The sequence below is a fragment of the Balaenoptera acutorostrata genome, chromosome 7 (assembly GCF_949987535.1).
Source record: "Balaenoptera acutorostrata chromosome 7, mBalAcu1.1, whole genome shotgun sequence".
Lineage (NCBI taxonomy): Eukaryota > Metazoa > Chordata > Mammalia > Artiodactyla > Balaenopteridae > Balaenoptera > Balaenoptera acutorostrata.
This window is the reverse complement of record NC_080070.1, coordinates 61,088,579-61,110,270: the sequence shown is the minus strand read 5'-3', so window position 1 is coordinate 61,110,270 and position 21,692 is coordinate 61,088,579. Positions and strand designations below refer to the sequence as shown.

General features: G+C 36.1%; 1 protein-coding gene and 1 long non-coding RNA gene across 6 annotated transcripts in view; one reads left to right on the top strand and one right to left on the bottom strand.

Moving 5' to 3' along the window:
• The first annotated feature begins 1,969 nt into the window (after nucleotides 1-1,969).
• LOC130708603 (uncharacterized) lies at nucleotides 1,970-19,805 on the top strand. The gene is made up of 3 exons (XR_009008861.1): nucleotides 1,970-2,088; nucleotides 6,968-7,082; nucleotides 19,619-19,805. It is a non-coding gene; the product is annotated as an uncharacterized LOC130708603 (long non-coding RNA).
• Nucleotides 17,356-21,692, bottom strand: part of DYNC1I1 (dynein cytoplasmic 1 intermediate chain 1) — a 336,428-nt gene continuing 332,091 nt past the window's right edge. For all 5 annotated transcript variants that reach the window (XM_057550171.1, XM_057550173.1, XM_057550172.1 and 2 more), the window contains one exon: nucleotides 17,356-18,005. In XM_057550171.1, the coding sequence (XP_057406154.1) occupies nucleotides 17,895-18,005 (111 nt within the window). In that variant the 3' untranslated portion in view covers nucleotides 17,356-17,894. The remainder of the gene's footprint in view (nucleotides 18,006-21,692) is intronic.

Genomic DNA, 21,692 nt, shown 5'->3' with positions numbered 1-21,692 from the left:
GGTAACCTAATAAAATAATGTTGTTTGTTTTTAGATTCCCGGCTGTTAAGGGGGTTTTGCTCAAGGCAAAACCACCGTCCCCTCGAATAACTTTAGAAGGAGAGTTAAGAAGACACGCTAATTGTGTCTGTCTGAGGTTTGCTCCTTCGAGGGCCCAGACACACCCCTTGCACACTGGTCTGGCCACCAGGGCTCTGGTGCCCACCGCTGAGTTGATTCCATTGGACGGGGCTCCTGCCCCTTTGGAAGATGCTTGATTTTGCTGTGAGCAGTTCTTAAGCGGATTTAAAAATGGACTAAGCTCTCGGAGCAGGCTTGGGGGAGCACGCTGTATATGCTATCCGTCTGTCCTACAGAATGGAGAAAGGGAAACACAACTTAATGAAAGAAGACTGATTATAACAAGCTCCTTACCTCCCATCACCCCCTCCTCCATCCTTTGCTACTTAGCCAAGCTCTTGCTCTGGTGTCTTATTGGGCTGCTTTCAAATGAGAGGGGAACAAGTAATCCTGCCCCACCCCTGGAGTTCTTTGGCCAGGAAGAACTCACTAAATATGAGTATTACATGCCAGGCATGCTCTCATTAAATCCTTCACGCGTCCCTTGAAGTAGGTACTGTTCTTTTCCCTGTGTCACAAATGAGGAAACCAAGGCTCAAGAGAGGTTAAGTATCGTGCTCATGGTCTCAGCTAGCAAATAAGGATGCTAAGATTTGAATCCAGGTCTGATGGCCCCCCAAGCCCTGTTCCATATGAGGATTTCTCAACAAAACTCAGTACAGGAAGTTTTTATGATAGTCTATGCCTAGAATTTCTTATTGTCCCCTGGTTCTCAGTATCAGATGTATCATTCCTAGCTTAGAGGAGAAGGGAAGGGTGATCTCAGATTATTTACCGTAGTAAGTGCATTTGCTATCTCAGAGAATTCCAGAGCCTGAGGACCTGGTGAATCCTGACAAGCCTTTTGAGGTTCATCTTAAACTATTTTACAGCCTATTAAAGTCAGTAAAGAGAGAATTAAGGTAAACTTGAAGCATTTGCCCCACGGGTTTAAAATTGGAAGGTAATGTGGAAAAAGCAGAGATAAATTTACAAACTGTTACAGTGCAATATGATATGACGTGAACTGAATTGGACCATCTTAAAAATCTCTACTATAATTAGAAAATGCCGTTCTTCAACAAAAGTTGGAAATAATGGAAAACCAACTTAAAAGTAAATATCTATGGGTACTTGGCCTCAAAGTGTGTCTGGAGGGAATGGAGACAGTTTACAGAATGTGGGATTTGCTGGAATTACTTTTGGACATAAAATCTCCATCACGCCTAATGGTGGAAAAGTCTTACTCTATTCCCAACAAGTTACCTGTTATCCCTAAAGTTAAAGGCGGATATCTACCACTGCGTTTTGCTGCCCCCTCACCCATTCTTAAATAAATGAAAGCATATTACTGACTAACCCACACCAAATATTTATAGTTTTTCCTCGGCAAAAGGGATAAAAATACATACATATATATATATATATATACACACACACACACACATATATAAATACATATGCATATAAACACATATATAAATACATATACGTGTGTGTATGTATGTATATGTGTATTAAAATGTCATATTCCTTTTTCAAAAGAGTGATATATTTCAAAATGTGAATTTCTGTTTTGAAGCTGAATTTACCTGTGTAAGTTCTAAGTATACAGATATGCTTTATCAGTTTGAGAATTTATGGAGAATTAGCCACTCCATGTAAGAGGCTGCTTTTTCTGATGACCTCTTCATTTGGGCCAGCTCCAGTGTTATAAAAAGCTTACACTCTGTTAGAGTAACATCAGAAATAAGAAAGATCAAGGATGACGGAAATTGAAACAGGCATTCTTTTTTCTTCTGAAAACAGAAGTGAAGCGATTGCCAATGTTTGTTGAATTTTATTACAGTGAAAGCAGAGATTTCTCCACACTTTCGGTCTCAGCCTTTGTCCAGCCTCACTATGCAGTGTATGTATCACCTTCTGAACTAAAGAAGCAGTTCACACTTGACCTAGAACTTGAAGTTACCTGTGACCACTACTTATAAAGTAAGTGACTTCTTTCTTTTTTTAAATAGTTTGCCTGTCTGAGAGTGAAAGTAGAGAAACCATCATTTCTGTCCTTTTCTGGGACTTGAAATTAAGTGTGGCATTTTTTCCTTTTACTCCATTTAGAAAGTGTCTTGATTGGCTTAATAACCAACCCTTCTAACACCACACATATCTGGCTAAGTTATTACAAATTATAATGGCATTTGACATGAGTTGGTTATAAAGGATAACTACTATCTTTTATCAAAGCTGTCTAACAATAAATTTCAAAATAATCATTATTTTCAGGACCCTGAAGTAATTATTAAATGCTTTAACCTCTATAGACAGTAAACTCTAGTTTACTTTTTTCTACCTTAAAAATTATACGTTTGGGAGATTTCTGCTTCTGGCCATGATGGAATAGTAGGGAAAACTAGAAAACTGGGTGAAACATATGACACAGTAGTTCTAAAACATTAAATATTAGGCAAAATAGGACTGTGAACTCTGAGGCGGGAAAGGAAACAAACAAGGTGAGACCTATCATTGCACCAGCTTACTGCCTGGGGGCAGGTTCCAGCCACTGTGCAGAGAAGGGGAACCCAGACAGGGCCCAGCCATCTCCCCGAATTGAAAAGCTGGAGCTCAGAAATCAGGGGGCCAAGATAGCTAGAATTTTAAGACAAACTACCAAACAGGAGGGAGCTGCTCTGAGAGCTCTGGAGTTTTGTAGAGAGTTCCCCAATCTTTGAGTACTGATCTATGCATTTGTGGGAGGAAACGATACCAAACTTGGGAAAGAACCACTGGAAAGGAAGAAGCAGAAAAATTCTGGAGTTCACAGAGGAGAAAGAGTTTGTGTTCCTGCCAGCAGGAGTAGAAATTCCTCCATAATACATAGAACATCAGGTAGAATCCTCAGAAAAATGTCATATTATGAATAGCGCTAAATAAGAACTACGATGAAGGCGGCTTTGCCCTTAACAAAGCTTAAAAGCAGACCTCACAAAGATCTGATTCCAAGTAATTTAACTGCTTGTCAGAACACAATTTGATACTATTTCAAACAATATAACAAAAAAAGCCCACAACCCACTATAACAAATTTAATTTAAAAATCACCCATCATAATAAGGAAAATATAAACCATAAAAAAGTGAAAAAATCAACCAACAGAAATGTATATCATGATGAAGATGGTGAAAACAAATGATAAATAGAAAATCTTAAAAGTTGCCAGAGGAAAACATCCCATAACTTACAAGGAAGGATGATAATAAGAGAAGATTTCTACTTGGAAACTATTTAAGGCAGAAAGCCACAGAGTAACATCTTTAAGGTATTTAAAAAAACAAGGCCAACCAAGAAATCTACACCCAGTGAAAATATCTTTTGAAAACAAAGGCAAAATAAGGTAGACAACAAGTAAGAGAATTCACAGGGCAGCTAGAATTGCACTAAAGGAGATGTTAATGATAGGTCATCAGGCAGAACAAAAGTGATATCAGATGGAAATTTAGATCTATACAAATAAGTGAAGAGTTCCAGAATTGATAATAAATGGATAATTAACTTTTTTTCTTATTTTTAATTTTTTTAAAAGATATTTGAGTCTTTAAAGCAAAATCAATAATGATGTATTGTGAGGTTTATAGCATACATAGCAGTAAAATGTACAATAACAGCACAAAAAAGAAGAAAGGAAAATGAAAATACACTGTCAAAAAGTTGTACTACTACTATACATGAAGTAGTATACTATTATCTGAAGGTAAAATGTAGTAAGTAAAAGACGTATGTTGTAAACCCCAGAGCACACTAGAAAATGAAAACCAAACAGATTTAGTTAATAAGACATTAGTGGAAACCTTAAAAAAAGAAAAATCCAAAAGAAGACAGGAAAAGAAGAAAAAAGAAATTAAAAAACGGAGTAAATAAAAAAGAGCAAGATGGTAGATTTAAACCTAACCATATTCATAATTACATTAAATGCAAATGGCCTAAACACTCCAATTAAAAGGTAGAGATCAGATTTGAGGGGAAAAAAAAAGCAAGGCCCAACTATATGCTATCTAAAGAAACTCACTTTAAAAACACAGATAGATGGAAAGTAACTTGACAGAAAAAGATATGCCATGTAATCACAAATTTCAAAAAAGCTAGAGTAGGCTATGTTGATATCAGCCAAAGTATATTTTAGAAAGAGAACTAGTAGTAGGGATAAAGAAGAACATTTCATACTGATAAAGATGTCAATTTATCACAGAGACACAAAATCCTAAATGTATATGTACCTAATAACAGTGCTTCAGATACATGAAATAAAAACTAACAAAATTAAAGAATAGAAGAAATACACAATTATACTTCCAAATTTCAACACACTTCTCTTGATATAACAGGTAGAAAATCTACAGTATATAGAAGACCTGAACAAATTTATCAAATAATTGACCTTATTCATATTTATAGAACACTCCACTCAACATCAGCAGAATATACATTCTTCTTAAGTACATGATATATTTTACCAAGATTAACTATAATCTGGGCCATAAAACAAGTTTCAATAAACTTAAGAGGATTGAAATCACACACATTACATTCTCTGGCCATGACAGAATCAAATTGGAAATGAATAACTAAAAGATACTTGGAGGGGCTTCCCTGCTGGCGTAGTGGTTAAGAATCCACTTGCCAATGCAGGGGACACGTGTTTGATCCCTGGTCCAGGAAGATCCCACATGTCGCGGAGCAACTAAGCCCGTGCGCCACAACTACTGAGCCTGTGCTCTAGAGCCCACGAGCCACAACTACTGAAGCCCACATGCCTAGAGCCTGTGCTCTGCAACAAGAGAAGCCACCGCAATGAGAAGCCTGTGCACCACAACGAAGAGTAGCCCCCGCTTGCTGCAACTAGAGAAGAGCCCATGCACAGCAACGAAGACCCATCACAGCCAAAATAAAAATTAATTAATTAATTAATTATTAAAAAAAGATACTTGGAAATTCCCCATATATCTGAAAAATAAATCATATAGTTCCTAACAACACTTGAGTCTAAGAAGAAATCACAAGGATAATTAGGAAATATTTTAAACTAAATGAAAAGAAGAACACAACATATCAAAAATTTTACAATGCATTTAAAACAGTGCTTAGAGGGAAATATATACTATTAAATGCTTACATTAGAAAAGATGAGAGGTCTCAAACAATTATCTCATTTTCTACCTTAAAACAAGAAAAAGAAGAGCAAATTAAATCCCAAAGATGCAGAAGATAATAAAAAGCAGAAATCAATGAGATAGAAGACAGGAAAACAATAGAAAAGAACAGTAAGACGAAAATATGTTTCTTTAAAAAAATCCCAAAATTTAGAAACCACTAATCAGACTGATCAGAAAAAACAAAACAAAACAAAATAACAACAAAAATAACAACTAATGTGATAAAAAGGGAATGCTATGAACAAATTTATGCCAATAAATTAAACTACATAGATGAACTAGATTTCTTGAAAGATATATACTAGCAAAGTCACTGAAAAAGAGATATTGTTACTACCTCTATTTCAGTAATCAAATTCTTAGTTAAAAAATCTTGTCCCGAAGAAAAATCCAAGCCTAGATGCACATAAAAGGGACAATCCCTTATGACCAAAAAGGGTTCATCACCAGGATGTAAGTTAGGTATAACACTCAAAAATAATGTACTATACTGATTAAAAAGAAAAATCATGATTATTTAAATTAGATTCAGAAAAAGAATTTGGCAAAATTCAACACCCATTTTAAAAAAAAAAAAACTCACAAGCCAGAAATAAAAAGAAATGTAATCTGATAAAGGGCATCTACAAAAAAAAAAAAGCTATAGCTAATATGATACTTTATGTGAATGATTCAATGCCCTAGCCAGTGCAACACGATAAGAAAAAAATAAATTAAAAATTACACTGGGGGGCTTCCCTGGTGGCGCAGTGGTTGAGAATCTGCCTGCTAATGCAGGGGACACGGGTTCGAGCCCTGGTCTGGGAAGATCCCACATGCCACGGAGCAGCTGGGCCCGTGAGCCACAATTGCTGAGCCTGCGCGTCTGGAGCCTGTGCCCCGCGACGGGAGGGGCCGCGATAGAGAAAGGCCCGGGCACCGCGATGAAGAGCGGTCCCCGCACCGCGATGAAGAGTGGCCCCCGCTTGCCGCAACTGGAGAAAGCCCTCGCACGAACCGAAGACCCAACACAGCCAAAAATAAAATAAATAAATAAATAAAATCAAGTAAAACTTTAAAAATAAATAAATAAATAAATAAATAAATAAATAAATAAATAAATAAATTAAAAAAAAAAAACTACACTGGGGAAAAAGAAGTAGAACAGTATTCAACTGCATATGAAGAACATTTTAAGAAATCTACAAAACATTTATTAGAACTAGTAAATGAATTTAGCAACACCACAAGATACAAAGTCAGTATAAAAAAATCCACTATATTTCTATATACTACCAACAGTATCTGAAAATAACATTTTAAATATTAAAAAAAATGGGGAAATAATAGTCTTTTCTACAAATGTTGCTGGAAAATTAATTATGCATATACATAAAAATTAACCTTAGCCCACAACCACACCATACACAAAATTAATTAAAGATGCATTATACACATAAATATGAGTTAAAACTAAAATATTTCATAAGAAAACATAAGAGAAAATCTTTATGACCTTGGATTAGGCAAAAATATTTTAGATGAGTCAAGATTTTAGAAAACATTCTTAATGAAGAAAGCACTGTCAAATTGGAATTCTATGTCCAAAAAAAAAAAACCTTCATAAATAAAGGCAAAATAAAGACATATTTAGACACACAAAAACTGAAATTATTCTCTTGCAGAATCTTACTACTGGATATGCCAAAAGAATTTCATTGTCTGAAGAGAGATGACACGAAATGGAAAGCCCAGATCTCCAGAAAGAAATGAAGAGAACCAGAAAAGAAAAATGTGAAAGTAAGTAGTTTTTAAAACCTTTTAGAATTATCTTTATTTTATAAATACTTTTAATTCATAAAAGACTATTCACTGAAGCAAAAATAATAGTGTATTGTGGGATTTATAGTAAATACAGAAGTAAAATACATGACAACACAGGAACAAAGGACAGAGAGAAGGTAAATGGATTATTCTGTTACATCATTTGAAGGTAGTCTGTTATTAGTTAAACATGCATACTGCATTCTTGTGAAATCACTAAAAAGAATAAAGGTCAATAGATGAACTGTAATGCAATACTAAGAATTATTTGGACCATCAAAAAGAAGACAGAGGGGAAGAATAGAAGAACAAAGAATGAATGGGATCAATAAAAAAACAATTACTAATACAAAATAAAAAATCAGCCATGCCAAAAATTACATCAATTATACATGGACTAAATCCCCTAATTAAAAGGCAGAGACCATTAGACTGTATTAAAAAAAAAAAGGACCCAACTTTAAGCTGTTTACAAGAAACACACTTGAAATATAAAGACTTAAACAGATTAAAAGTAAAAGGGTGGGAATGACATCAGCCAAAATGGCAAAGTAAAAAACTCCAAATTCTGCCCTTCCATAAAAGTAATAAAAAACGGGCTGAAACTCAAAATCAACTCTTGTTCTTGAACTCTGGAAATTAACCAAAGACTTGGATCAACTAAGGGAACACTGACTGAAGAACAATGCGGATTCTCTGAAAGAATCATGAACTTTGTGTCATTTTAACTTACTCTAGTCCCATCCCCCCTCTGTAGTCCAGCAGCAGCTCTGAAAATAACAGCTCACATTCCCAGTACTACAGGAAGCAGAAAGTACTTCATTCACAAAGGATTCTAATTATTTGTTCTGACCTGTCTGGTTCCTCCCAGGTAGACAAAATACGTGTCTTTATTGCACCTAACTTGGAACTGGTGTAGTACTAAGGCTGCTTCCTGGTGCGGGGGTATTTGTCAAAAACATTCACAGGCTAATATCCTAGTTGCTGCTGGCTGAGATAATAAATAACAGTTAAGACAAACAATAAACTAACAAAAAACTTGAGAGGACAGGCTAGGGAATGAGATCTTTGAGGGCTATGAATAACTCTGACATACCCCTGGGAATCTGGACAAACACACACACACACATACTCAGAACTGTGCACATGCTCAGGAAAGTCCTGAGAAGGCCCTAAGATCTCACCTCCTGTTGACATTGAGGCTCTGTAGAAACAGGAAGTGAAGGCCAATGCAGAATTGTAAACTGCCTGGCTGATAGGTGAAGATGCACCTCAACACAGAGAGACATATAGAGTCCTTTGCCATAGACTAGAAGAGTTTTTTGGCTCCAGGCATGTAAGGAGCCAATCATTAGCTAAACATTAAATTAACAGAGACTTCAGGGGCTGCACATAACAGAATACAGACTGCACAGAATTAGTTCAGAAAATTTGGCAAATAAACAACAATTACAATAAGCAGCAACAACAACAAATCCTGGGGAGGGAAAAAATCTGATTTCCAGAGTTGCACATTACAGTATTATAATTACTGGATATATATATACAATATTAAGTTTTCAACAACAAAAAAGTACACATGCAAAAAAATAACAAAGTATGGCATATACAATGGAAAAAAGTCAATAGAAACTGCCTGAGAAAGCCCAGATACTGGATTTTTCTAGACAAAGACTTTAAATCAGCTATTATAAATATACTCAATGAATTAAAGGAAACCATGTCTAAAGAACGAAAGGAGGGGACTTCCCTGGTTGTCCAGTGGTTAAGAATCCGCTTTCCAATGCAGGGGACGTGGGTTCGATCCCTGGTTGGGGAACTAAGATCCCACATGCTGCGGGGCAACTAAGCCTACATGCTGCAACTACTGAGCCCGCGTGCTCTGGAGCCTGTGCGCCACAACTAGAGAGAAGCCCATGCACCACAACGAAAGATCCCGTATGCCGCAGTGAAGATCCTGTGTGCCACAACTAAGACCCGATGCCAAATAAATAAATATTTAAAAAATAATAATAATAATAAATTAAATTTTTTTTTAAAAATTAAAAAAAAGAATGAAAGGAAAGTATGAAAATGATGTCTCACAAAATAGACGATATCAATAGATAGATATTATAAAAAGAAGCCATGTAGACATTTTGGAGTCAAAAAGCACAATAACTGAAATGAAAATTTCACTAGGGAGCTCAATAGCAGATTTGAATAGGCAGAAGAAGGCAGAAGAAAACATGAAAAACCAATTGAAAGTATGCAGTCCAAAGAACAAAAAGAAAAAGGACAGAAAATTTAAGAGACCTGTGGGACACCATCATGCATGCCAACATACACACAATGGGAGTTCTAGAAGGAGGAGACAGAGAAAGAGTAAAAAGAATGCTTGAAGAAATAATGGCTAAAATTTTCCCAAATTTGATGAAAAACATTAATCTATCCCTTCAAGAAGTTCCATGAAATCCAAGTAGGAAAAACTTAGAGATCCACACCTAAACACATCATAATCAAACTGTCAAAATCTGAAGCTGATGAAGGAATCTTAAAAGTTACAAGAAAGAAGCAACTCACTGTATCTGGAAACATAGAGACCAAAAGGCAGTGGGATGAGATACTCAAACTGCTGAGAAAAAAAAAAAAAAATTGTCAATGAAAAATTCAACTTCTGACAAAATCATTCTTCAGAGATAAAGGAGAAATTAAGACTTTCCCAGATAAGCAAAAGCTGAAAGTTTGTCCTAGCAGATCTGCCCTACAACAAATGCTAAAGGGCGCCCTTCGGGCTGAAATGAAACACTAGAGGGAAATTTCATAATAATAAAAGGGTCAGTTTATTAAGAAGATATAATAAACTTAATATGTATGTACCTAGTAACAGAGCTTCAAAATGCAAAAATAAAAATGGAGAGAACTAAAGAACAAGTAGACAAATTCAAAACCATAAGTGGATATTTTAATATCTCCTTCTTGGTCACTGATAGAACACATAGAAAACAGTAAGATTATAGAAGATTGAAACAATACTCTCAGCCAGTTTAATCTATTTGACATTTTTAGAACCACATACCCAACATACAAAGAATTCACATTTTTTTAGGTGTACATGGAACATTGACCAAGTTTGACCATATCCTAGGCCATAAAATAAATCTTAATAAATTTCAAAGGATTTGAAATACAGAGTATTTCTTACTCTGTATGTTTTCTTACCAAGCAGAATCAAACTAGAAATGAAAACAAAGATATCTGGAAAGTTTTCCAAATATTTGGAAATTAAACACACTTCTAAAAAAATAACTCATGAGTCAAATAATACCACAATGGAAATTAGAAAATATTTTGAACAGAATGATAACGAAAACATAACATATCAAAGTTTCTGGAACACAGTAAAGGCAGGACTTAGAGGGATTTTTATAACTTTAAAGGCCTAAATTAGAAGAAAAGAAGTGTTTTACAACCATGATCTAAGCTTCTACTTTAGGAAATAAGAAAAAAGAAGAGCAAATTCAATCCAAAATAGAAAGAAGAAAAAGTGGACAGACACTAGAGAAAATCAGCAACTCCAAAAGCTGGTTCTTTGAACAATGAATAATACTGATAACTGGCAAGACTGTTGTAAAAAAGACAAATTACCAATATATCAAGAAGTAAAAAGGGGACATCACCATGATTCTATATTCATGAAAAGCTAATAAGAGGGATAGTATGAACAACTTTATGTTAATACATCTGAGAAATTAGATGAAATGGACACATTTCTTGAAAAATACAACTTACCAAAATAGAACCAAAAAAGCAGAAAATCTAAATAGCCCTATTCTATTCAATAAATAAATTTGTTACCAAAAACCTTCCCACAAATAAAACTCTGGGGCTAGATGGTTTCACTAGTGAATTCTACCAAACATTAAAATATTATACTCTTTCACAAAAGAGAGGAGCTTGGAACACTTCTCAACTCATCATATGAGCATAATCATGTTCCAAAAACCTGACAAAGACATTACAAGAACAGAAAATTACAGACCAGTATCTCTAAGGAATAATTATGGGAAAATCCTTTAAATGAAAAAAAAAAAAAAAAAAGACCATATCGATGGATGTAGAACAGAAGCATATGAAAAAATTTAGTACCTGTTCATGATAAAGCTTCTTAACAATCTAACAATAAAATGGAATTTCCTTCATCTGACAAAAGTGAAACATTGAAACTTTTTGATACTAATATTAGGAAAGAGGTAAAGATGTCTGTTCTTATTTCTTCAGTACAACACTGAGCTGACACTCTGAGGTAGTGCTGTAGGGGAAAAAATTAAAAATAAAGATTGGAAAGAAAGAAGTAAAGTCTTCATTATTCTCATATAGCATGACTATGTACGTAATCACCAATCGATTACAAAATCTACTAGAAGTAATAAGTATATTTATCAAGGTTGCAAAATATGAGGTCAATATACACAAACAAATTTTAATTCTGAAAACTAGCAAAAATAATTTGAAAAATAAAATTTAAAAATAACATTTATAATACAATGAAAAATTGAAATATCTAGGAATCTACAAAAAGAGATAAACAACCTATACACTGAAAATATTAGGTAGATTAAAGAAGGCTCAATAAATAGGAAGATACACTTTGCTCACATATTAGAAGATTCAAAATTGTTAAGATGTCTACTCTCTCAAGTTGATATATAGATTAATGAAATCCCAACAGCAATCCAAGCAGTATGGTTTTCTTTTAAGAATTTGATTCTAAAATTCATGTGGAAACACAAAAGGCCTAGAAAAGCTAAAACAATCTTTCACAATGAATAACAAAGCTGGAGGACATACACTACCTGATTTCAAGACTCAGTAAAAGCTATAGCAATCAAGACAATGTGGTATTATATAAGGACAAACTCAGTGAAATGGAGTAGTGGGTCCCTAGACAGACCATTAAGGTAAATGTGACTTTCTGGCTACTGTGGTTAACTGACACCACCTAGCCATTGTTACTTCGAGGTCTCATCATTCCTACAAATGTTAAAAAGCCCTGCTCTGTGACTGTCTCTCCTACTATCAGCTCTGGCCTGGCCACCACTAAAATTCCTAGAGATGCTTATGCCACTCTCGCTAGCTCCTTGCTAATGGCTTTGGGAAAGGGCGTGTACTCTGGGCGTTCTTAGGCACCCTAACTCTTGGATGTGTCTTCTAGCCTTATATATAATATATCCATTCTAATCTCTCCACTTTCCTCAACCTCTTTATTCCGATCTGTACTATCAATCAGGGCAATTCAAACACTTTCATTTCATTAAGTGTAGGCTACAGCTTTTTCAGACTTCTAAGAGCCACTGTAACAGCCATCCTATGCCTTGGGGTCCTTGCCAGAGTATAAAATCACATATTCCAAAAGAGTGTCTCAAAGTCAATAAATTCTTACCTATCTGGTCTTACATTCTGACCCCCTTAATCAGACTCCTCAAAATCCAACCCCAGTGCTACTCCCCTGGCCCCTAATGGCACATGCTAATTCTTGTAACTCTTTTGGTGTATAGTCTCTTTACTCCCTAATCAGGTCACATGTCCCCAGCCAGGTTATGCTGGGAGAGCCATCAGAGAGCGATGTCAATCTGACCCTAAGAAGGAGAGACGGAAAGAAGGGAGGGAGGAAAGGAAAGGAAGGGAAGGGAAAGGAAAGGAAAGATTAGTCTTAGACTGAAGTACAGTTCCGAGAAAGTTTCAGCAATGCTGGCAGGGAGTCCTTGAGAACTCCTCGAGTTCTCCTCAGATAACTTTTACATCTCCCAGGAACAGGCCTGCCTTACTATCCCTGGTATGCTCAGGCTTGGCTGAGAAGCATGACATTGGTCAAACGTGCTGGTGGATTTTAGAGCAAAGCAGCTGGAGCTGTCAGTCAATTATGTTCTTGGCAACAAGAGATCTTAGAGGCAAATTGTCATGGCTACCACATTCCATCTGGGACATCAGCTGGGAGAACTTGAATGGCTGTGGGCTGGCTGGATATCTTTCTCTATATCCACATGGCCACTCTGTGATGAGCTTACGCCTTTGTACAGCCTAGAGGTCTTAGGGTAGTTGCCCTTCTTACACAATAGCTTGGGGAATTAAGAGTGAGTATGCCAAGAGACCCAGAAGGAAGCTATGTCTTCATATAACCTTGTCCGGAACCCCACATAGCATCACTTCCCCCATATTCTATCATTACACAAGGTCATCCCAGATTCATGATGGGAAAACGCCACACAAGAAGTGGGAGACTATCTTGAAGACTAGCTATCATGGTGGGATATACCCATATACAAGCTCTTATAATTCTTCATGTGCCTACTACAAGCGACTGGCCTTAGCACTTTTCATAGTCCTCACTCATTGAATCATTCAGACTTTGGTCTATAACAGCTCATGGCTTATTGATTTGTTCTAAGGTTCTTTAGCATACGTTTGAGAAAATTTTTTCCCCAGTACTTTTCATTGGATTGCTTTTTAAAAAAATTTTATTGGAGTATAGTTGATTTACAATGTTGTATTAGCTTCTGCTGTACAGCGAAGTGATTCAGTTATACATATACATATATTCATTCTTTTTTAGATTCTTTTCTCATATACGTTATCACAGAATATTGAGTAGAGTTCTCTGTGCTGTACAGTAGGTCCTTGTTGGTTATCTATCTTATATGTAGTAGTGTGTGTATGTTCATCCCACACTCCTGATTTATCCCTTCCCCACCACGTTTCCCCTTTAATAACCATAAGTCTGTTTCCGTTTTGTAAATAAATTCATTTGTGTCATTTTTTTAAAAAGTTAGATTCCACGTATGAGAGATACAATATAGTTGTCTTTGTCTGACTTACTTCACTTAATATGATAATCTCTAGGTCCATCCATGTTGCTGCAAATGGCATTATTTCATTCTTTTTTGTGGCTGAGTAATATTCCATTGTATATATGTACCACATCTTCTTTATCCATTCCTCTGTCGATGGGCATTTAGGTTGTTTCCATGTCTTGGCTATTGTAAATAGTGCTGCAATGAACATTGAGGTGCATGTACCTTTTTGGATTATGGTTTTCTCTGGAGTTATGCCCAGGAGGGGATTGCAGGATCATATGGTAGCTCTTTTTTTTTTTTTTTTTATTGGAGTATAGTTGATTTACAATGTTGTTAGTTTCAGGTGTACAGCAAAGTGAATCACTTATACATATATCCACTCTTTTTTAGATTCTATTTCCATATAGGTCATTATAGAGTATTGAGTAGAGTTCCCTGTGCTATACAGTAGGTCCTTATTAGTTATCTGTTTTATACAGTTGTGTGTATATGTCAATCTCAATCTATCTCTCCCGCCATCTTACCCCCTGGTAACCGTAAGTTTGTTTTAGACATCTGTGACTCTATTTCTGTTTTGTAAATAGGTTCATTTATCCCTTTTTTTTAGATTCCACTATAAAAGCGATATGATATTTGTCTTTCTCTGTCTGACTTCACTCAGTATGACAATCTCTAGGTCCATCCATGTTGCTGCAAATGGCAATTATTTCATTCTTTTTAATGGCTGAGTAATATTCCACTCTATATATGTACATCTTCTTTATCTGTTTCTCTGTTGCTGGACATTTAGGTTGCTTCCATATCCTGGCTATTGTAAATAGTGCTGCAACGAACATCGGGGTGCATGTATCTTTTCGAACCATGTTTTTCTCTGGATATATGCCCAGGTGTGGGATTGCTGGATCATATGGTAGCTCTATTTTTAGTTTTTTAAAGAACCTTCATACTGTACTCCATAATGGTTGTACCAGTTTACATTCCCACCAACAGTGTAGGAGGGTTCCCTTTTCTCAACACCCTTTCCAGCATTTATTGCTTGTAGACTTTTTGATGATGGCCATTCTGACTGCTGTGAGGTGATACTTCATTGTAGTTTTGATTTGCATTTCTCTAATAATTAATGTTGAGCATTTTTCACTTGCTTTTCTTTTTTTAAGATTAGCCATTTGTTTTTTTTGTTTGGTTTTTTTTTTTTTTTTTTTGGCTGCATTGGGTCTTAGTTGCAGCACGCGGGATCTTCATTGTGGCATGTGGGATCTTTCATTGAGGCGGGCAGGCTCTTTGTTGTGGTGTCTGGGCTTCTCTCTAGTTGTGGCATGTGGGTTCCAGAGCATGGGCTCAGTAGTTGCAGCATGTGTGCTCTCTAGTTGTGGTGCACGGGCTCTAGAGCGCACAGGCTCAGTAGTTGCGGTGTGCAGGCTTAGTTGCCCCACAGCATGTGGGATCTTAGTTACCTGAGCAGGGATCGAACCCACATCCCCTGCATTGGAAGGTGGATTCTTTACCACTGGACCACCAGGGAAGTCCCTCATGTGTTTTTAGACCATCTGTATGTCTTCTTTGGAGAAATGTCTATTTAGATCTTCTGCCCATTTTTTGATTGGGTTGTTCTTTTGACATAGAGCTGCATGAGCTGTTTGTAAATTCTGGAGACTAATCCTTGTCAGTCACGTCATTTGCAAATATTTTCTCCTAGTCTGTAGGCTGTCTTTTCATTTGGTTTATGGTTTCCTTTGCTGTGCAGAAGCTTTTAAGTTTAATTAGGTCCTATTTGTTTATTTTTGGTTTTCATTACTTTAGGAGGTGCATCCAAAAGGATGTTGCTGCAATTTATGTCAAAGAGTGTTCTGCCTATGTTTTCCTCTGAGAGTTTTACAGTGTCTGGCCTCACATTTAGGTCTTTGATCCACATTGACTTTATTTTTGTGTATGCTGTTAGAGAATGTTCTAATTTCATTCTTTTACATGTAGCTGTCCAGTTTTCCCAGCACTGCTTATTGAAGAGACTGTCTTTTCTCCATTGTATGTTCTTGCCTCTTTTGTTGTATATTAATTGACCATAGGTGCATGGGTTTATTTCTTGGCTTTTATACTGTTCCACTGATCTATATTTCTGTTTTTGTGCCAGTACCATACTGTTTTGATGACTGTAGCTTTGTAGTATAGTGTGAAGTCAGGGACCCTGATTCCTCCAGCTCCGTTTTTCTTTCTCAAGATTATTTTGGCTATTGGGGGTCCTTTGTGTCTCCATACAAATTAAAAATTTTTTTGTTCTATTTCTGTGAAAAATGCCATTGGTAATTTGATAGGGATTGCACTGAATCTGTAGATTGCCTTGGGCAGCATAGTCATTTTGACAATACTGATTCTTCCAATCCAAGAACATGGTATATCTCTCCATCTGTTTGTGTCTTCTTAGATTTCTTTAATCAGTGTCTTATAGTTTTCAGGGTACAGGTCTTTTGTCTCATTGGGTTGCTTTTAAACCTATTTTAGATACTCATATTTTAGCTTTAAAAATTTAATATGTTTTTAAAGAGTTTCAATAGTAATACACTGTATAGAGAAAAGCATATCATTATTTCAAAATTAAAAGAAATCTCTCACAGTTCAAGGAATCCCTACCAACAAAGCACCATGGAAATTCTCTTCCTAAAAAGCCAAAGACTGTCTTCAAATGTTTTTCATGACTCAGCCACTATTTATTTTCATTCTCTCTAGGCATGAAATGACCTTTTGAAAAAACAAAATCCTATAAAGTTTGTTTAGACGTATTTCCTAGTCCAACAGTAATAAACATAATTTTCTGGTATAAATGAAAAAATAATGAAATGTGTGGAACAGTTGGTATTTGTTCATCTTAACCTGTTCTTCCTACTCCCAACACTTGAAATAGTCTTTGGGTAAGAGTGGCTCTGGCGAAGGAGACAAGAAAGCGCTTTCCAGAAATAGCACACACGTTCCTTCATAAAAATAAAACCAGAGTCTTGGTTTAAGTCCAGCCAGGTTGGCTGCCTATAAATTCATTGTCAATCTTTAACATGGCCCAAATGTATCTCCCCTACCCCCTGCCATAGCAGAATTTTAATCAGGCAGTTCCCAAGCAAAGGATTTATTCACACTGGAGCAGACCTGGTTTGGAACATTTTATTGGCAATACTGGTGTCATATTTAGGAACCACAGACTTTTGTCAGACTGGGTTCGCTTGAATGACAAGTATCAGTGATCAACTATATTTGAAATATTGTTAAAGTACCTAGAAATAATAGGCATCAAAATTCATTCCATTCACTGCAACAAACCTCTAAAGATTTCATGTCCTCAGTGGAACCGGCATACTGTAATTGTTATTTGGAACTTAATGTAACCTCAACAGCAACAGAGAGACAATGCAGTCCTCTCATTTTGCACATGCTCTAGGATCGTTTATTTTAATGCTTTCAAATAAATATGTTCCATGCAGCACACCACAATAAATAAGGAGCAGCAATGTTCTTCTAGTAAATCCATTCATAACGTGAGTCACTGTGTAAAACGCCACATCTCAAGTCTTTGGCCCCGTACCATAGCATGACACCACATCTGCGCCTAATCATATCTGGCTTCATATGGATTTAATAGGACTATGCCAGAAGTGCGTGTAAGCACAAATTTAACCAGAGGTTTCCAGCTATTAAATACAGCTACTAAGTAGTTAAAAGGCAACAACTCAACCCAAAAAGGCTCCCACCTCCCCACCCCCATTTCTGAGACAGAAATATAAAGACAGAAACGCCCTGGTGAATTTCAGGTCAGTGGACAGTATACATTTGGAATACTTGGAGCAAAGCTGCCACAACATGGCACCCGAACGGTCACGGCAATACTGATACTTAATGGACACTGAATACAAGCGGACTTGATGACTGCAGATGCTGAGCTCTAGAAGGTCAAGGTGGGGACGGCTCATTTCCACTAGGCGGATAACTCAACGGTGCCTTCCTCCTCACTGTCAGCTCTGTTCGCACGAATCTCCACGAGGGTCCTGGCAAATCGGGTCCACTCATCGTTGTGGGGAACTGCAAGCTGCAAAACAAATTAACGGAAAATGATGAACAAGATATCTTTCATGCTGAAAGCCTTGAAGCCTGCATGACTGTTCCTCTTGAAACAGATGATTCCCTTGGAATGTAAAGAAAATCAGATAGTCTTCCTTGAATCAGTTAGATCTCTGAAGTGTTGCTCTTAAACTGATAATTTAAGAGAATAATGTTACTCTCAAAAGCAAAATCGCACGTGGGATTTATAAAACATTAAAAACTTATGTAAACTATACAGTTCATACAGTATCCAAGTTAAAGCACTTGCAGTAAGAAGACCAGAATTACAGCGAACACAACAAATAAAAACTGCATTACTAGGAATTTGAAATAACGCTGGTATTGTCTTCCTAAGTCAATGCTATTGATCCTTTTTTAAAAAGTGTTGCTAACGTGCCAATATATATATGACAAGAGTATAACTTACATATTCAAAGAAATCTTACTACTAATAATATGACATTTTGGCTTTTCCAGCAAAATTGTATATGATGATGCCAATGAATAATAGTAACTAAGATTTACCAAGAGTTCTGCTCTAAGTACTTTACATGTATTCTACTTATTCCTCACAGCAATCCTATGTAGGATAATATTAGCATTTCCATGTTACAAAAGGAGAAACTGAGGCACAGAAAGATTAACTCATCTTGCCAAGGTTGCATAGCCAGCAAATATCAGTGCCAATGTCATCTGGTTCTAGTAATTACATGCTTAGCCAGTATGCTATACTGAATCACCAAAAAGAGGGATTATAAAATTTCCCCAAAATATCTTCTCCTGTCCACAATTCAGTAAGAAGAAAATTAACCCCACCTGACACAAATTGCATGTATGAATTTTTTTTAGGTGATTTAAAGGATAATGATTTCTCTACATGGCATCTAAAAATAAATTGTTTAAAGGTATCATGCAAGTGTTTGGAATAAAAAAGAGAATTATTTGAAGATGAGAAGCAGGATCAAGTACAAGTCTGAATGGTTTTCATATAATAAAATTTGTTTCGACTGTAGAGCCATTTTCTTGGAAGATTACCCTGTAAGATGATGTAATCCATCTACAGATACTAGTGCTACACATGCTATTCATATATTCCATAAACATTAATAACACACAATCATCCCAGTCAATATACATTTTCCAAAATAAAAAAGAAGCAAATAAATCTAAACTTTGAGATCACTTTTACAGCTGAAAAATTTCTTACTATGTCAAGCCAGACATTTAGGACTTTTTAAAATTTAATTTTATTTATTTCTGGCTTCATTGGGTCTTTGCTGCTGTGTGCGGGCTTTCTCTAGTTGTGGTGAGCGGGGGCTACTCTTTATGTGGTGCGCGGGCTTCTCGTTGCAGTGGCTTCTCCCATTGTGGAGCACAGGCCCCAGGCACGTGGGCCTCAGCAGTGGCGCGGGCTCAGTAGTTATGGTTCGCAGGCTTTAGAGCACAGGCTCAGTAGTTGAGGTGCACAGGCTTAGTTGTTCTGCAGCATGTGGGATCCTCCCGGGCCAGGGCTTGAACCCGTGTCCCCTGCATTGACAGGTGGATTCCCAACCACTGTGCCACCAGGTAAGCCCCTAGAACTTTAAATTTTTATTACAGTTGACGATATTCTCAGATACGATCTATCCAAGACAACTTACTGGAGGGTGGCATCATCATCCTACAAAGTACCATCCTTCAATTAGTGTTCTGTCCTGAGGTTAAATGTTTCAAGGATTTAATTCTGGAAATGATATACAGATGGGAGAGGTAAGTTTTTTTTTCTTTTAACAACTTTTTTTTGGTACTTCTTTGTTATTTCTTATTTGGAGAAACAGAGTACTAACAAGAACTCTCATTTGGTCATATGAGTGAGTTCTGAATGGTTAAATACTTCCCTAGTTATTGAAATGAATCCAAATTCCTTTTTAGACAGTGACACAAGTTCACAACAGTCTTGAATGGCACTGTTACCCCTTTGCTCAGTTCATTTTCTCTACTTTGAGTTCTTTTCCTATGTTCCACTATTCTTCATTTTTCTCTTCAATTTTACAAAATACTGCACTGGGGAAATGAAGTCCTCAAAATAAATTATACAAAAAGCTAACAAAAAGTATGAGCAGGAAAAGGTTGGCAACATATTTATATGAAAGAATAGGTCCACTCTTTCTTTTCTCCAGCTCCTGACCAAGCCCTCCCAGAAAGAACCACAAAAACAAAACAAAAAGCCCAAGAAGATACAACAGCGAATCATGATAACATATTTATAACTTTTTCTCATATAAGGTGAGAATCAAGTTAAATCTAAAATGCCTCGTAACTTCATGTAACATTAAATATTGGAAAAAAGCAGGTCTCACTAGTAAAAGTGACATACTCTAGGGGTTTGGCTTCTAAACGTAACACTATACTTATTATTGGTTAAAATGGCACAAATTTAAGTTACTATATGATACCATATGTAATGTTTTATTGCTAGCAATGTATAGAAACTATATACTAAAACAAGAAAACAGGTCAATGTGTTTACATAGTTTCATGTAGTGGTAATGGCAAGACTTAAGAAACAACTCTAATAAAGATTATGAAACATTAAGGATTGAATATGTGTCCAGATACAGTCTGGGACGGAACTGAGTATCACTGGTGATATATGTAAAGTTGCACATCTAACTTTTCAAAGACAAATTTTTTGGAAGTCTCATTCCTTTATTTGTTAAAGAAATCAAAGTAGTAATTTTAATATTTTCCATTAATAAAACATTAAATTTAAAGGGTTTTGTAAGTAAAATCTTTGAGGGTTTTTAAAAAAAAATTGAAGTATAGTTGAGTTAAAAATTGTTAGTTTCAGGTGTGCAGCAAAGTGATTCAATTATATATATTTCAGATTATTTTCCATTTTATATTACTAGAAAGTATTGAATATAGTTCCCTGTGCTATTCAGTAAATCTTTGTTGCTTATCTAGTTTACATATAGTACTTTCTGTCTGTTAATCCCATACTCCTAATGTATCTCTTCCCACCCCCATCTTCCCTTTTGGTAACTGTACGTTTGTTTTCTATGCCAGTCTGTTTCTGTTTTGTATCTACATCTGTTTGTATCATTTTTTAGATTCCACATATAAGTGATATTATATGATATTTATCTTTCTCTGGCTTACTCCACTTAGTATAATAATGTCTAGGTCTGTCCATATTGCTGCAAATGGCATTATTTCGTTATTTTTTATGGCTGAGTAATATTCCACTGTGTATCTATACCACATTTTCTTTATCTGCTCATCTGTCAGTGGACATTTAGGTTGCTTCCATGTCTTGGCTATTGTAAATAGTGCTGCAATGAACATTGGGGTACATGTATCTTTTCCAATTAGAGTTTTCATCTTTTCCAGATATATACCCAGGATTGCTGGGTATATGGATTGCTGTGTGGGATTGCTGGATCATATGGTAGCTCTATTTTTAGTTTTTTTCAGGAACCTCCATACTGTTTTCCATAGTTGCTGCACCAATTTACATTCCAACAGTGTAGGAGGGTTCCCTTTTCTCTACACCCTCTCCCAGCATTTAGTATTTTTTGACTTTTTGATGATGGCCATTCAGACCAGTGTGAGATAATACCAAGTTGTGGTTTTGATTTGCATTTTTCTAATAGTTATGGATTTTGAACATCTTTTCATGTGCCTGATGGCC